This window comes from Aulostomus chinensis, chromosome 6, assembly GCF_037954235.1.
Source record: "Aulostomus chinensis isolate RoL2024-O1b breed Wild chromosome 6, RoL_Achi_v1.0, whole genome shotgun sequence".
NCBI lineage: Eukaryota > Metazoa > Chordata > Actinopteri > Syngnathiformes > Aulostomidae > Aulostomus > Aulostomus chinensis.
The window spans coordinates 7,334,956-7,352,979 of record NC_141325.1 but is presented as its reverse complement, the minus strand read 5'-3'; the positions used below and the strand labels follow the sequence as shown (position 1 = coordinate 7,352,979).

Sequence of the window (18,024 nt, the reverse complement as noted above, 5' to 3'; positions counted from 1 at the left end):
TCACAACTGCAATATCAGTCAAAAATCATCACAATTAGCTGGTAACCAGCCCTCGTTTGAGTTTATCTGTTTGTGATGATTGTCTTTTAGGTTTTATCTCTGCACCAGGCCAGTGTGAGGGAAGGTTATATGAGTTATTTTTATTTATTTTTCTATTTTATTTAAAAAGGGACAGTGCATTCATGAACATTTCACATGTAAACATGCCAGCTTGTAGCCAAAGGCTACTCGTTGTAGGTTTTAATTTTGGATCGCATTTAGGTTTTTTTTTTGTTTTTTTTACTGTAATCCTTTATGATGCATTATGAAATAAACTCATTACTCTCTGAGTCCAGTCCATTTTGGGGACTTGAATGCCTATTATCTGGTCTTACAAGGGCACGTTAGGTGCTCACTAATGTCTGGCACTCCCTCATACCAGCCACTAGGCGGCGATGGGGAGGATTGTCATAGAATCAGGTTATATAGAACGGCAATCCCAATTCCAAACATTAAATTGCTACCTGGCTCGCAGCCTCGCTCCTCCATGCACACACCGATGACACCCTGGTTCTACCAGTGGTTTCCAGCTGACTCACAAACGGAAGTCACATCTGTGGGTGGAGCCTGAATCCCGCGATGTTACCTGTCTACGTACGGCAGTTCTGTTCCGTGAGCTTTCCGGTAATCATCCGCCGAGCGACTTAAACGGACAGCGGCGGCTGCTCGTTCACAGAAGCCCCTTCGGTGCTGCACTTGACAGCACTCGTTCGTTTGAAGGGCGCGTCTCGGTGGAGGCGCAGGACGCAGACGCGCTGTTTCTTTAACGCGAGAGCAGACGTTTGAGGTCGAGGGAGATGTAGCTCGCCCGGCAAATTAGTCTCCAGGCAACATCGCCCCGATCCCACCTGCTCCCCCTCTCCCCGCTGAAGACGGCAGGCGCTCTTGGTGGGATGCCGATGGTTTCATCTGGGAGGCAGCAGGGAAGGAAAGTTGATAGTTGACGTCTCACGCCGAGGACGTTTGGACGCCGAGTTTTCCTGCATATTCATCCCGAAGACACATCCGCTGAACGAACCCTCAGCACGGGAGAGCCAGAACAGGTAGGTCACGATGAAACACCTACACGCATGCGTTACGTCCACGGTTGAGGAGTATTTGACTGGAATATTGATGTATAATTCACTGTCCGTGGTAGTGGCAGCTCAAAAGAGCCACACGTGACGTCAATTAGTCTACATGTTCACGTCTGGACAGCAGACACATCCTGGTAGCTGAAGCCTAGAAAAGATGACAAACAAGGGATGAATAAAAAAAAAAAACGCTTTTTCTTACATTATTTTTTTTTTATCGCGGGAAACCTCTCATGAATGACACATATCTGATTTTTGGTGCTGATATTGAGGAGGAAAAAAATAAACATTTGACCTTTTACTGTTGCTGTTGTTTACTGAACAGTAAATAACTTAAACCTGCGCTAAAAGGTTCCCATCAGCAAATATCGGCTGTGATTGGCTGCCTGATTAAACGCGCTCTCCTTTACTGAAATATCTGAGATCTGCTAATTGCGCCCTAATATGAAGACATTCACACGCAGGCACCCATGTGTCATGTCGTATTTAGGAGGACAATGTCCCTCCTCCTTTTTTTTTTTAACCAGACAGAAACATTGTCCTTGAAGCAGCTCTGTAATGAGGCCAAACACTGTTTCTGCTGCTGCTGTCCTCTTTCAGCTGAGACATGTCTTTCACGAGCCAGGGGCCAAATACTGATGTCCACAGCACCCACAGTGTGCGGTCTACAAGTTGTGTGTTTACACGCCATGACAGACCAGATATCAAGTGTCCTCTTAAGCTCTCTCCTTATTGTTGGATACATTTTCTCATGTACGTGATCGGCGGCTGTTTCTGATAACTGACTTGTTATCAGTTCAACAGTGAAACATTTCACCCTTTGGCGACTCGGGTCATTGGTAGCATTGAGGTATTTTTTTCCTGCAATAATTTGACGGATTCAGTGTGAAGATGCAGGGGGAAAGTGGGCATGAGGCTACTTTAGCAGAACAGAAAATACTGCAAAGATTTGTGCTACTTTTGTCAAGTATTTTACTCGTCTTTCATCATTCTTGTTGTTTCCGTTGCAGACAGGAAGGTGATGAACCAACTACTGCGGGAGTTTGTGTCTCATGCGCTTGCAGACATCAGGCAGAGCAGCTTCAGTTCATGCACTGAAGATTTGTTTTCCTTGTCCTTAAAAATGTTGTCGTCGCTTTCAGAATTCGGTTGGATTGTTGCGTGCCCTCCTGCCCCATTGTGTGGGGTGTAATCAAAATATGCGTTTTATTTACTAAACATCATGCAGACGCCTTAAAGGAACATGCTGGCTTTTTGGGAAGTCGATAATACACCCTTCTCTCATCTGTATGTGTGCGTGTTAGCATGCTTTGGTCCACAGAGACCAGCTGACCGCTAGTAAGCTTAGCACTATGAATTGTTGTAGATGGTAAATATTAGCACACCTGTCATCTCATTCCCGTAATAATTTTTGCCTGCATGAATATAACTGAGGGTTTGCATATCATTTGCTATGAAATCAACAAAATGAATCTATAATATTTTTATTTATTCATATATATGTTTTAGGGGAAGGAAGATGTTCTGGAAGATGGAGGCATGCTAACCTGCCCATCCATGTTTTTTTGCGATTAGCTACCAAGAGGGCAGCTGTGGGTCTCAGCCCCCCTCTACACACACACAGTCGAGAAAGAAATCCAGCTTCCTGTCTGGGTCTGGTGAGGATGGCAAATAATTCCTACAACATTGGGGTGTTCCTTTAACAGCACCGTGTGTGTCTGCTTTTCCATACGGAAGTCCTTTTCAGCTAAATGAAGTGTAAGTTGATATTGATTTTCCTCCATCAGTTTGATTCTGTCAGCACGCGTCTTCAGTGTTCGACTTAAAACAGAGTCTTTCTGACATCCTGCAGCCGAGGCTGTGACCTGATGAGGAAATGAGGCTCCGGACACAGAGCAATTCTCAGTGGCACTAGGACCTGGAGGAGCCATTTACAGCCGTGGCAGCGGCTGCCCATGTCATTTTTGTCAGGGTCAACTTTGGTATCCCTGTCAGAGGGACATATGGCCCTGCAGGCCCAGAACACCAACACGCTCCTTGGCTGTAATTTCAACATTAAACACAGGAGGTGTGGGTGAAACAGGATTAACACTGATGCTGGAGTCAACAGAGTGCAGCCATGCAGAGCCAAGGATTTAAGATGATAATGTGATAATAGAGACAATTTCCTTTCTATTAACGAGAAGAAAAATGTGAAAAAAATTGTTCCACTCATCCGAAACGATCTGTCTCACCACACACTGGAGGAGCCAGGGAGACTGGCTGCAGCCTGTTGTTTGGGTTCAACTACATCCTCTCCGGCTCTCGTATTTCTCACGCCCTCGGGAGGATGCCTGTAAACACCACGACATATCTGCTATTATCAAATCATTCCACTCTCTCCCGCTGCCGATGCGAGCGGAATATGAAACGGCAATCTGTCATGAATGGTTCCGGAAAAGAAAATATTCCTTTTTTGCTCCGTCATACATTAAGAAAATGAAAATGTTGGTGTGTCAGAGAGATGAAGTGCACTTCATTTACATCAGAATAAAAAGACTGTGAACTCCTAATTGCTCCTGATGAGCAGCTGGCACCTTGCATGGCAGCCTCCACCACCAATGTGAAGGAGCGCTGTCAGGGTAGCGATGGTGTGATTAAAGACACCATTGTTCTAAATGTGTAACATGGGTGCGACGTGTCGTGTTACACTCAAACATAATGGCTTCCCATGACCTTCAGATGTCCATGTCTGATTACTTGATGTTCGATTTCATCGTCGTCATCACCCTCACCTACGCACTCTGCTTCATTTTTCTAAAGGTGACATTCACATTCCTCACATGTTGCTGTTGGCGATTTGTGTGCGGTTGCCATGTCAGGGGCTGCTGGGACTGTGGCATGTCAACGTCACTGATGGTGATGGTGAGGTGTTTGGGTGGTGGAGAAAATCGGAGCACATCGCTAGAGGAGCACCAGTGGTGGAGAGGAAGAATAAAGAGTAGGGGAGGGAGAGGGTTTTAGGTCAGGGACAGTCAGTCACTCAGCTTAGACAGGAAATTGGTGGTGAAAATGTTTTCACCACAGCCAGCCAGTGAAGGTGGGTAAGATGGAGGACCAGAGTCTGGGGGGGGGGGGGAGAGAAGGGGGATTAGAGACATGGGACGATAAGAGAGAGAAGGGGGATTAAAGCTTGGAAAAATAGACGGTGCCAGAGGGAAGTGTGAGAGGATCAATTTAGAGACATTCTGCAAAGAGACACAGTGTTGTCTTCCTCTCCTTCCTGCTTCCTTCAGCTCGTTTTGCAGCCACCCACTCCCACGTGCACCCAGTCCCCCATCACCCTCCTCCATATCCCCCACCCCTCAGCTAAATGCCATACATGGACCATAGGAATATGTTATGCCCAGGCAGGCACCAGGGAGTTGGTGGACTGAAAGACCAGCATGTGTCTGGCCACATGGTGAGTGCAGCTCCTCTCTGTCATGGCCTTGGTCTCTTCAAGGTCATGTGAGTAATCATGAGGGAGCTCTGTTGTTTCTCTGTTTGCACACACAACCCCCCCCCCCCTTTTTTTTTTTTTTTTGCCGTTTGACCAGGACTGAATCCACGGTGTGCTGGGCATCATTTCAGCCTTGTGGAGCGTATGAGGAGGTAGTGTTCGGCTGTGAACCCAGTGACACAGCAGGAGGTCTTCTCTACCTCGTAAAACTATGACACAGCCATTTTTGGGTTTGGTCTCATATGGAACACCGCCAGTGATGCATCTGGGTCAGGTTTGTGTTTTGCCTGAATCGGCTATATTAAGGCATTGACATGTCCACAAGTATGATTCTGATTCTGATTAAAAGTATTATTTCAGGCTTGGCTGAGCCCTCATAAAGACACGCTCGGTCTGCAGGTTGGAAGCCGGATGAGGGTTTGAGTCCTGGTTGCTGCACTAGCGCCTCCTCTGGTTGGTCATGGATCCTTTTTAGGGGGATAGCGTTATCCTCCCACAAGCTATATCCCCTTGGTAAAAGTCCATACCGCCGGGTGATAAATTGCAGCTTACAACCTCAGGACAGAGGAAGCATGTTGTCCATGATGCTCCCCAAAGCAGCAGAGGGGGGAGGAGCAATGAGTAGGAAAGCTTGGTAGGGTGAATTTGGGCAATGGAAAAACAAAACATGATGTTTGTTTGTTTTTTAATCCAGACTTATCCTTCGTAAAATTGTTGCTTTACTTTTTTGACATATTTGAATTTTCTAGATTCTCAGGAAGCGTAACCCGTGTTGTATTTTACACAAATGTACACACTAAAAAGTGCAAGCATGACTCCTTATATTTTGAATATAAATCTTTATTAAATGTGTAGCTAATAGCTTGAATGGGCTGTTAAGCTAATAACATTAATTAGGGGCACTTGAGTTGCCAGATACTCCAGAACAAATAAATCATTTGAACAGTTAAACCTGTGTTTATCCTGCAGTGAACTGTCAAAATGGCTGCGGTGATAAAGTCCACTGCTGTTGTGCTACAGTGATCGGCAGTAGAGAAGAACGAACTGAATTGATTGTTACTTGAACACATCGGCTAAAATCGCTCCTTTATCGCTGTCCTCATCTTTGGCTGTCCGCCTGCAGTAACCTTTGTCGGGGTTGTTTATTCCGTGCCGATGACTTTTTCCGTTCTGGACTGTGCAGCGGTTCCTCCTGTTAGTGTGAGGCAGGTGTTCTGAGCTGATATGGACTGACAGAGCTTCTCCCTGGTTACTGCAGGACTGGCTGGCAGATTAGGCACAAGCAGAAAGGATCAACTGTGTCCAGTTTTTTTTTTTTTCTCCAAATCTCTCATAGAAAAGCTTTGGGAGATGTTAGGAGAGTAGAAAAGTACTGACCTCCTTCAGTACCAATTAAAAAAAAAAAACCCACAACCTTTTATTTTGCTCTGTAAATATTTCCAGCATGTTCTGCCAAATGTCTTTTATCAATATGTGCAGCTGCAGCAATGTAATGTCAAGGCCCTGGAACTGCAGGTAATTGACCGGTCTTGATGGTGGGAGTGGGAATGACTCACTGCTTGTCCTGCTGGGTCAACGGGATCTCATGACAGTCCCACACTCGTCAGCTCCACTGACTTGTCATTTGAGAGAGAGGCTGGATGCTGTTCTGTTCAAAGTTTCATGATAGAAAATCGATCTTTTCTTAGCTCTACTGTTATTTATATTTGTCACATTGCATTTATATGATTGTACTGTTGTTGTGTAAATTCTATAGGACAAGGTTTTTGTCATGCTGAATAAAATGCATGGATAATGCGATTTCTCTTCTTTCTTTTTTTTTTGTCACAGAGGTTCCAAGAAATGGACCAAGATAATCAAAGCCAAACCCAGACGCAAGCGGGTGACCCTAGTGGATCAGCAGAGACCGTTACAGCTCCAGCTCCTCCACCAGATCAGGCGGCTCCACCCACAGACCCCCCCGCTGGCCAGCCCGCCGCTCCTGCCAGGCCTCGACGACCCCAGAGAAGTGCTAGAGTGGAAGGCTCAGTAGACATCTCTGAACCTAAAGTTGAACCCAAAGCTGAACCAGCACGGGTAGCCGAGCAGGATGAGTGCACGCCTGATGGTGCAGCGGCGAGTCGCCCCAAACCTGACAACCGCACCAGGCCCAGCAGTAAGGCTGGCCCTAAAGGTCCGGGGCACCACGCAGTCCGGGCTGCCTCAGTCCCCCACCCTCCCGCTTGCAGGCCCATACCCCCTCACCTGAACCCTCATGCGCAGAGAGCCCTCTCTGTGGCAGGCACAGCTGACACCCAGGCCCGGACTGTTGAAGACTTCAGGCAAGTTTCCCAATCTGTGTCCCTCCACTGTGTCTCAACATGCCTCCACACCTAGACTCTCACTCCCAGGCAGTTGAGGAGGATCAGCGATATCACACAACAGCAAACACACCTTCATCATTATTATCAAACACAATTATTAGTGTTGTGTGTGGAAACATTAAGTCATTTAACCCCATTGAAATATATTTTATAGCTTAACTTGCGCTAATGCTTGCATGTTAGCATGAAAGTAGAAGCCTTTTCTGGATCACATACTATGATCCAAAATACTTTGTCAAACCTCAAAGGGCTGCTACATTCTGAGCAATGTTTGTGGCATCAACACAAATGTTAGAAAAATCTACAAACGACCAATCATGCTATGTACTTCAAACTATACAGTGATTAGTTTCGCACCCTGATGGAGGTGACGCTGCATGGAAGTCCAGCTGTAGATGATGACAGCAAATAAAGTCTGAGGTTAAATTTGTAAGGAATGTTTGGTTACTGTGAACCATTTTTTTAAAATATAAATCAAAAAGAACTTCTGAGGAACCTCTAGATTATCTTTAATTTGCTTTGCATACCAGAAGAATCACCAAAGGCCTCCGGATATTGTATCATCAGAATTAGGTTTATTGTCTGGTTTTCACTATAAAATAGAAGGAATTTGTCTGTATATAATACTGTATAATATTATAAATCCCATTTAAAATAACCATTCAGGTAAATGGACTTCTTTTTATAGCTCCTTTCTACCTCAGTGGTACTCAAAGCACTCGCCGGCACATACAAGAGCACGTTAATGTCGTGACATCAAGGGCACGATAAAGTTGCTGATCAGTAACTAACCGAGGGGACCGATGAACTGTAACCCACCGCACAGAAAGTTCTATGTCAGGATGACTTCTAGCGTTCTACCTCCAGTCTTATCTCTAGTTTATGAGTGAGACTCACTGCTTCTTAAGAGTTATTGCATAACACTCTTTGCCAACAGGGTTCACATCATTACATGGAACGTGGGTTCAGCCACACCACCTGATGACATCACTGCCTTGCTGGGTTTGAATGTGGGTGACGGAAACACAGACATGTACATCATCGGGTGAGTGTTGGGTAGTGGAAGCAGCGTCTATTTATGTTCCCGTGTCCTACATTGACACTGCAGACAGTGACACTAATGAGCAGTCAGGCTCCCTTTTGTTCCCCGATGGCAAAAACTCTTCCTTTTAATGATCCTACATTACAGGATCAGAGCTTCTTCTCATCTGTTTGATTGTCTCAATCTGCTGTTGACCTTCTTGCGTTGTGTCATTTTTCTTCAAGGCTGCAGGAAGTGAACTCTATGATTAATAAAAGGCTGAAAGATGTCCTCTTCACAGACCAGTGGAGCGAGGTTTGCATGGAGAGACTCAGCCCCTTTGGATATGTGCTGGTCAGTAACGGCTTCTTCTATAAACACATATGCTCAGCCTCATGTTAAAGTGCTCGCACTCATATGCATTATGAGAGCTCTGATGAGATCTCTGCTTCCTGCTGCTGTCTTGGCTCACTTTGTTCCCCGAGCAATGGATGGAGTGATAATTTCTAGCAGCGTGTAATGTCGGTGTACCTATTATCATCCGTTGTCTGCCAAGCTCATTGTGCAAAGTCAAGCTCCCTCTGTGTGCCGTCTACATTCCTACCCTCCCCTTTTCGGTTGTTCTGTTTCATATCGGGTAAACTGTGCAATAACAGTGTCTCCAGGCTTCGTTTATTATGACCATTCTAGCACTACTCTACTCTGTGCTCTGTGTTTATGATTATATGTCATATAGGAATCATGGAACCTTACGTGTTCTCAGGTAGGGTCTAGTGCTCTACGTGTTTAAAGGCACATACCATGGCTGACAGCTCGTGTCGGTCTGGCTGCATGTGAGGTGATGCTCGGCTCTGTTAGCATGGTGAACCACCCAATCATCTCCTGGAGCATGAATCAGCTGTCGAGCTGGAAGAGCTAGACAAATGTCTCTCAGGGTGCTGTTTTATTTTTGGATCACGTTGTTGTCAGCGATGATGGGTCTCTGACAACGAGCCTGAATTGTCCTCCAGCTCTCACGGCCTGCTACAGCAGTTCTATAAAATCATTATAGCGTGACCTTTTTTACGGATAATAAACCTGTTAGCCGTGAGTGGAGAGTTGAGAGAGATACACGGTGGTGTCGGAAAGAATCTTTGTTGTCATGACTTAGTGGTCAGACGCGAAGTAACCCGACACCCCATCTGTTCTCTCCACTGTGAGATGGTCTACTCACTAACACTCATTGTCAAGTTCAGACTGTATCTGTTGGAAGCACAAGAAAGGTTAGTGAACGGAGGAAGCTCTGACCCAATGGCCTCTCTGAATTCAGCTGGGTTCAAACCTCTGCTGAACATATGGAGGCCCTCGGCAGGAAATAACAACAATGTCTGCCGTAGAATAGAATTTTCTACTGGTTATGGACACAAATAACGTAATTACTTTAAAATGTTATCAATAACGCATGGAGGTATCCTGTTCTCTCACCACATATCAAAAAGTGTTGTGCTGTAACCAGGATGAGAGGAGGCTTTTCCGGCAGTGTGAGGTTTTCATGGAATGTTAATCATCAAGAAGTGCATCAGTAATGTTACCAATATTCAATCTTTTACATGTTGGAAAACAATACACATTGGAAAGCGTATTTCTTATGATTTGTTGAATCATGCTAAAGTCGATTCAAGGGTCGCCAGCGGAAGAGATTGATTTAGATTTAGATTAAGAAGAAGCATTACAAAAGATTACCAGGCATCCTTTTTATTCGTAGCTTTGGCAGTTAAACACCCGGTCAGGATATTAGGCCACTGGCATCAGACTGACTAACTGTTTTATTTTTGCTGTCATCATCTGGTCTAATAATGAACCTCTGCTGAGTAAACTCCCTCTTCAAAATGTAAGATCATAATGACATCTTGATTTTACAAATGTATTATTAATTATTGCCTTGTTAGTCCACAGAGACACGCATATTTTACGGGTCTTTGTTTATAATACACAATGTCATCGAATGTGTTTAAGGTCAGGAGTTTCTTGTAAAATGTAGAATATTAGTTCTAATAACTCGAAAGACTTCATATGGTGTGGATGTTTTTTGTGGTTTGAGACTGGAATCATGAAGTCTTCCTCTTTCAGCGGCGGTCTATTTTAAATTTCTGTGACTGAAGTTGTCTAACATCACACTTGTTACTCACAGCTCATTTCAGCTGTCAAGTGTTCACTGTGCAAGGACACACACACACACACACTTGTCTTTAGGCTTAAACATGTTTTTATTTATACGACAAAATATAGCTTGGCAGCCTTCAGGAGCTCTTCCGCTGTTCCCTGACGTTAATACGAAGTGCTTTTCAACTACAATACACACGGGGGAAGGTACATTCTCTGACTACACAAATACACACGCGCATACACACATAATACTTGTTGTCTGTATACATACACACACATACACCATAAAGTTGGTCCACTTTACGCTTCAGTAGAATGTATTACGCAACAAAGTCGTCCAAATAGCCAGTCAGAACACAAGCAAGAGAGTCTCTGCTCAGTCACGTGGAGATGTGTGCCTTCATTACTGCCCACAGGGCTTTTCAAGCGGGGTGTGATCGTGCTCTGTTGGCCTGTGGTTGGGAAGGTTGGAATGGGGGTGGGGGTGGGGTGGGGCTGGGGGTGCTGATGGGATGTGTTGACCACTGGAGAAAGAGAGAGCAAGAATCCTCATAAATATGTGGCGAGGAGCTTGACATAGCATGCAAATACTTTATCATGTTCTACTTAACAAATGCATGTTATGTTCCTGCCTCTCTTGCTTGCATCTCATACGTGTGGTTCACAAATGTCAAAATCTGCATAATAATGTGCAGCATAGTAAAGGGCAAGTGCAAAGTGTGCTGGTGTAGAGCTCTGAGAAAGGTCTGACCCCTCAAATTAAACCCATTTTCCCTGTAAAGCAGCTTGTTTCCACAGTGATGGTTGACCGCTAGCTGCAGCCTCCTGATTGTGCAGCGCTTCATGTAAAGTAGCGGCAGAGCTGGGCCACGGGCTCCTGCAGGGGAAAATGGAAATGCAAGGGTTTAGAAAATAAAGAGCATAAGAGGCGGGGAGGAGAATGTGAAACAGAGCAGCAGAAATGGACACGCAGCACGGCTCGACTTGCCTCCCAGGATCTTCTGCTTCTTCAGATGGTGCAACTTACTTTGCTGTGACCATTATTGAAACAGCTGTCCTCTTTTTGCTAATTGCCTTCTCATAACTCACTGACTCTAAACTTCAGGTGTGTGTCTTCTCAGGTGACCTCCCAGAGGATGCAGGGGTTGTTGCTACTGGTCTTTGCCAAGTATTACCATCTGCCTTTCCTCCGTGGCGTCCAAACTGAGACCACCCGCACTGGCCTGGGGGGCTACTGGGTGAGCCATCCAGTGATACTGCTCTGTTGTCAGGGTGGTTTTGTGGAAACATTGCAGGACATAGTTGCTACATAAAGCTTTCATTATTGTCACTGATACCCTGAGAAAGAGAGTGATAGTCCACCTGCCTCCTCAGTACTGCTCAGTTTGATACCAGCAGTGTGTTTGTCCAGAACTGGTAAGGATGTTGGTGTCAGATCCTCAGAGTGTTGGATGGGAATCCATAGGAACCTAGAAAGAGTTCAGAGACCATGTACCTCCGTAGAGAGGAAAGGTACCCGTAGTAGCCATATCAAGCTAGTGACTGAGAACAGGCTGCAAGATCCAGGACCTACATCCATCCATCCATTTTCTATACTGCTTATCCATTAAGGGTAGGGGGGGCGTGCCAGAGCCTGTCCCGGCTGACCTTGGCCGAGAGGCGGGGTTCACCCTGGGTTACCAGTCCATTGCAGGGCCATCAGGAGCAATTAGGGGTTCAGTATCTTGCTTATCAGCTGCTGGACAGCCACTCTTCCTCCGAGCCATGCTGCCCCCTAGGATCTACAATTTACAATAAAAAGTACAAAATATAAAGTTGTTTGACTGTTGTTCCACCAAATTTCATCAGTCCATCCATTTTTTTATATCCTCCTAACAAACCATAAATGTCTTTTAATCCACAAAATCTGCAACTTCATCCTAAACTGCACATTTTGTTTACACTCATTATAGTGCATATTCCTGCATTTTTTAATGATTTTTCATGACCTGCTTTACAGAGGTAATGACCATATATATATATATATATATATATATATATATATATATATATATATATTAAATAAATAATTAGTGAGAGAGAGAACAGGAGCAGCTGCATTCAAGCAGCCATAATGTCAGGATTTATTCGCAAGTTAAATCCAGTCTTTGGAAATTGAGGCAGAGTGATCAGATCACATGTAACTTAAGGAGGGTCCACGACCTCTTTCGCGCCACATGAAACAATGCCTGTGTCAATCATTGCCACAGCAGCTACTCAAACACCCCAGTAGAACATCACACGATGCAACGGGTGCTTACAGTTGTTAGAACATGTGAACGTGCCCATCAGGAGGCAGGTTGGGGTAGTGGATACAGTACCAAAACAACAGACTCAGCAGCTGGAGCACAGTGCACTGCTGTGTTTCACAACTTTAACCCAAACCGCAGCGTTTTCCCAAACTCAGACAACATTCAGAGTTCATTTTGCATCTGGCAGAGAAAGTCAGATAACAGAGAAGTCCTATTTGTTTAACAGATCTCTCAAAACAAGCTGACAGATATTTTGTTCGGAAGCAATAATTCACAAGAAAAAGAAGTATGCTGCAAGATGTCTGTTAAAGCCCCTGACATCTAGACTGTGACAGGCATCAAAACATTCTGCAAACTCTGCACACACTTGTTTATTGGTAAGCCTGAGTGGTTGGAAGAACAGTGGGAGGAAATCCACAAACTCTTCCTGTCCCCCACTGAGCACTTAGATGTTTGCATTCAATATTCACTCACTGCTCCACAAGCAGGACATTTTGCTGTCCAGAGGACAAATGCACAGTGCTCAGGACAGTTAGAAGTGACGTTACATTCTCTGTCTTTAAACTTCCCCTTCATCATCAATTTTGCTACCGGGAATTTGTTTACGGACAGAAACCCTCCTTCCTCTTTTTAGCAGTGGCTGCCTCATTTACTTATTCATTCACCTGTTTGTGTTACAGGGAAATAAAGGTGGCGTGAGCGCCCGCATGTCGGTGTTTGGTCACACCATCTGCTTCCTCAACTGCCACCTGCCGGCTCACATGGAAAACTCCGATCAGCGGATGGAGGACTTTGAGAGCATCCTGCAGCAGCAGCAGTTTGAGGGCCAGGTTGCCACTGGGGTTCTTGACCACGAGTATGACACACACACACACACACACACACACACATTGATATACTGTATCTCTCCGATAAGATCTAATAAAATAAGTCTCTAAACCTGAAATGTCTTAATAATACAACTGACTAAAGACACTAGCTGGCTCAACACTGTCGTCTTTCTAAAAATAAAGCCATAAGTGTTTTGTTCACATTTCTAAGTGATTGTGTCTTGCGCTTCATTGAACTTATTGAATTTCAGTGTGGTTTTCTGGCTTGGGGATCTCAATTTCCGTATCGACGACCTGGAAATGCAAGTGGTAAAATCAGCCATCGATAACAACAAGCTTTCCGTGTTGTGGGAGAAAGATCAGGTAAAGTTTATGTATAATGACAAGAGATTGTGAAAATAACTTCAGCTGCTCTTTCTGAGAGCAGCTACATGCACTCAGTTCACTTCTTTTCATAGCAGCAGCAAAAGCATATTCTGCAAAAACAGCTGGTTTTTCCAAAAGCTGGTCATTGACTAAACCTGACTTTATAGAAGAATGCTTGTTGATATTTCTCAAACTCAAAAACGGTTGGAAAGTAAACATTCATAAAATTAGGATGTAAAGTGCAGGTTTAATCACTAGAGGGCAGCAGAGAGATGCACATGTGCTGCCATTACTGTCTGTAAAGTTCAAAAACATGTCCTCACTAATGTCAATTCTCATTGTTACAGTTAAACTTGGCCAAAGACAGTGAGACAGTGTTGGAGGGATTCCAGGAGGGGCCACTGAAATTCCCTCCCACCTACAAGTTTGATGTTGGGACAAACACGTATGACACAAGGTTAGAGATCAACTCTCCCCAGTGACCAGATCATACCATGACACTCCTGTTTAAAAATCTCATCAGTCCTGGCTGCTCTTTGGTTTGCTTCATGTCTCATTTTCTTCCTCCTAGTGGAAAGAAGCGGAAGCCAGCATGGACCGACCGGATCCTCTGGCGCCTGAGAGCCACTGCTCCTGCTGGCACTGCTCACAGTGCAGGGAAGCGTGGTTCCATCTCAGGGCTGACCAGCGGCACCAAAGTGACACAGCACTGCTACCGTAGTCACATGGAGTACGTCGTCAGTGATCACAAACCCGTCTCCTCCATTTTTACCCTACAGGTGAGTCACGCCGGGCCACTGCTGGGAGGGATTTTTATGGTGACTTTGATCCATACATAATTGATACAGGTATTAATACAGGATGGAGTCAATATTCAACTGAAAATGTTGAATTAGATCAGGAAATATCTGATTAAAAATGAGGCAGACCAGATGGCTTATATTAAACTAGATGAAGAATCATAATACTAAAGTTTAAAGAAAGGATCCTAGAATCTCATTTATGGTTTTTTTTTTTTTTAGAAAACATATCTACAGTTTTGCATTTGATAAACTGTTGTGGTTCTCTGTAGTTCCCATACAAGGTAGATGTCCCCCTGGTCACACTCATCGTGGAGGATGAGTGGAACAGCATCGCTGACGCCATAGCAAAGTTCAAGCTGACACCCAACTATTCTCGCAGCTCCTGGGACTGGATCGGACTGTACAAGGTAGAAAATCTTCACTAGACAAACAATAAATGACTTATCCATGTCAACAAACAAATATTTCTGTGGATGACCCCAGGTGGGTTTCAAACACCACAAGGACTACGTGGGATACGTTTGGGCCAAACAAGAGGAAGCAGATTACCAGCGAATAGAGCATCAGGTAACATATACATGTGCAGAAGCCCCTTTGGGGACGATCTTCTTTCCATTTCAAGTGATGTTTTACAAATTGTTTTCCAGGTAACTTTCACTGAAGAGGAACTGCCCAAAGGCTCCGGTGACTTTATCTTGTGTTACTATAGCAACAACATGAGCACAATTGTGGGTGTAACAGAACCATTTCAGGTAATCCTGAGCTCCAAACAGCGTTTGGTTCAAATAGATTCTGTTATCTTTTGAATTGACTTTTGTTGGTTTTGCATTTCCATCCACTGTAAGTTTATACTTTCTAATCCACATTCCATTTCTCCTGGCTGCCTCCTCCATACCTCCCTAGATCCAGCTCCCCACCACAGGCCCCGAAATCAGTTCTTCAGACAGCTCTGACTTCAGCTCCGAAGATGACAGCACCGTTGTTCTTATGAAGACAAGGTCCCGCAGTCCCAGCCCACACAAGGCAAAGCACCACAGCCATCGCAGCAGCAGCCGCTCTGGCAGTCCTGCGCAGACCAAAATGAAAGCGCACGATGTCCCTGATGGATCCCCATCTAGCACCATGGTGACAGCAGAGAGTGATTCCACAGGATGCCCAGCAGAGTGCAGCAGCAACCAGCAGTCTGAGCCGGAGAAGGACAAGACCACAGGGGAGTCTGGGGTGTGATGTACAAATCCTGCTGTTTCAGGGGTCACACAGCCAAATGTTGTCTTTTATTTGATACATCCTCAATACTGTATGTTTTCCACTGGAAATGTACAGTCTCTGATGCCATTCTTTCAGGAATAGTCATCTGGTTTACTCAGAGGATTTACTTTGCCTTGAGTTATGTTTTTGAGCTGTGCACATTTTATATTCTTTATTTATTCGTGTCTTTGTCCGTTCTCAGGTGTGGACAGTACAGGGAGCTGACACCTTGCATTAGGAAAAACTCAAGGACATACAGTCATTTGTAGTAGTGGTTACACCATCAGCTTAGTCACCAATGACTTGCATTTTTTTGTTTCTGCCAATGGATATAGCCATGCAAATGAACTTGACCATGTGGTTCCACTCTGGCGGACATTCCTAGTATTACATGATGCAACATGCACGGGGCATTTCAAATGAGCCACCAGTGGGTGGTGCATAAAAACAAAGCAGAACCAAAGTGGGTGTAGATTAGGGGGTCTAGGGGGATCCACCTGTCAGCAGCATAACACTTGTTGGCATAGAGAGTGAATGTGAGAGGAAAGTCCTTTAAATAGACCCTGAATCAGTGCATTGAGAGGGGGTGGCTGTCAGCTGACGCAGCACAGCTGTCTTTCAGGGGTAACCAATCTTTTGTTGGCTGAAGGGCCACTAATTACACTGGACCTATTACAATGGGAATGACAACTTTAATATTTGGACCATCACTTTGACGCCAATACCGTTCTTTCAGTCAGTGGGCCTTTACTAACACAGCTGCAAAGAAGCTACCTTTGAAACAACTTCAACCATACACACTAAAGTCCCATTCTATCACATTTTCCAGTCGTAATATAAAAGCTTTTTCCTGCGTGACTTAAACATAAATGCAAAAAAACATAAGAGTCAATCTGGATATCTCTGAGTAATGTTAGCAGGAACTCTACTATGTAGAGATCCCACAGCGCTTTGCATTATACCGACAGTATGATGCAAAGCTGACACTTTTGTGAAATATCACCATGCTGATGTGATATTTCACATAAATCACAATGTCCTATATATTTTTGGTTTATTTTATATGTTTTGACTTTTCTTTCTTGTTCTGTCACGCGTTTGCTCTGGCTCCGATCCTCCTTCACTGTTGCTGGTGGTTGGCTGAAGTGCTACGATAGTTGTGCTACATTGTTAGTGTGTGACCTCAGAAGATCCATCCAACACACTTTGTACCTTGGGGGCTCTTAGAGTAGGACAGTGTATACTGTGTTGCTGTAACCTGTGTGTGTGTGTGTGTGTGTGTGTGTGTGTGTTTTTACAGAGTGTGTGTGGCTAGCTATGATAGTGGATGGGGTTCGAATGTGATTGCATGGTTTGCCGCAGGATATACTGTACATTCCGGTACTGTGATCTTTGTGCCGTAAAGTGCTGTTTTTGATTCCTCTTTGTCATAACTGTGGCTGTAAGAATTGTTAGAAAACAAAGTAAGGACAGTAAAAAAAAAAAAAAAAAGTAACTATCGTCAACATTTAGGAGAAGAAAATGCAGGAGAGTTGTGCTTGCATAAGTCTGAAAGTATTTGAGTCATTTTAGTGTATTATATATATTTTTTGGAAATGGAAAAAATATTCTGAGCCTTTGTTTTAGAGTAAGATGTTTAAAGATTGTAAGAACTTTGTCATTCTCTAGGTAAGTTAGATAAGTATTATCAGTACTGCAGTCATGATCAGTGACTTGTGAAATGTTAATGAAAAAAAAAAAAGCTCTGTCTTCAGAATGTCATTGTTTATCATGTGGCTGAAATAGAATAATATGTATTTAAATGAAGTATGGTGTAAAAATAGACAATCTATGCCGCAAAGTTTATTTTAATTAAATTATGTATTTATTTTCTTATTAGATCAATTTACCTGTTAAATGAGCCTGAATTCTGCTGGCCAGTGAGGGAACATTATTTCAGTGTCACACAAATATCATAGAATACTTATTTTCTTTTTCTATGTGGAACCAAGAAGAAAGAGCTTGATTTTCTCCGGTTTGCATCACAATAATCATCAAATCAGATGTTGCTTTTATTGTATGATGAAGTGTAGATTGTTTAGTCTACATGTGTTTGTATAATTGTGAATGGAAAAAATACAGCAAGCTTGTGAGATATTTTTCTTGATTGATGGACCATGAGGGCGATCTGTAAGAACATCTGCTCACTGAGGTAAGAAGGATTTGAAGGGCTGCTTGCTTTGCTCTCCACCCCCCCCCCCCCCAAAAAAAAAAAGTAGTGGAACACTGTCTAAGGAAATAAGGCACTACCCTCCAAATTCTACTGCTCGTTTCCTGAGTCTATTTATTTCAAATGGTAGTTTTATATATGAAGTCAAGTGGGAA

General features: G+C 44.0%; 1 protein-coding gene across 1 annotated transcript; it reads left to right on the top strand.

The window, feature by feature from the left end:
- The first annotated feature begins 504 nt into the window (after positions 1-504).
- Positions 505-17,794, top strand: inpp5jb (inositol polyphosphate-5-phosphatase Jb). Its single transcript, XM_086206173.1, has 13 exons — positions 505-1,082; positions 6,424-6,914; positions 7,894-8,001; positions 8,223-8,331; positions 11,244-11,360; positions 13,094-13,269; positions 13,495-13,606; positions 13,957-14,066; positions 14,181-14,388; positions 14,682-14,819; positions 14,896-14,979; positions 15,060-15,164; positions 15,316-17,794. The coding sequence occupies exons 2-13, from the start codon at positions 6,436-6,438 to the stop codon at positions 15,637-15,639; spliced, it is 2,070 nt and encodes a 689-aa protein (XP_086062299.1). The 5' UTR covers positions 505-1,082; positions 6,424-6,435; the 3' UTR covers positions 15,640-17,794.
- The last annotated feature ends 230 nt before the right edge of the window (positions 17,795-18,024 follow it).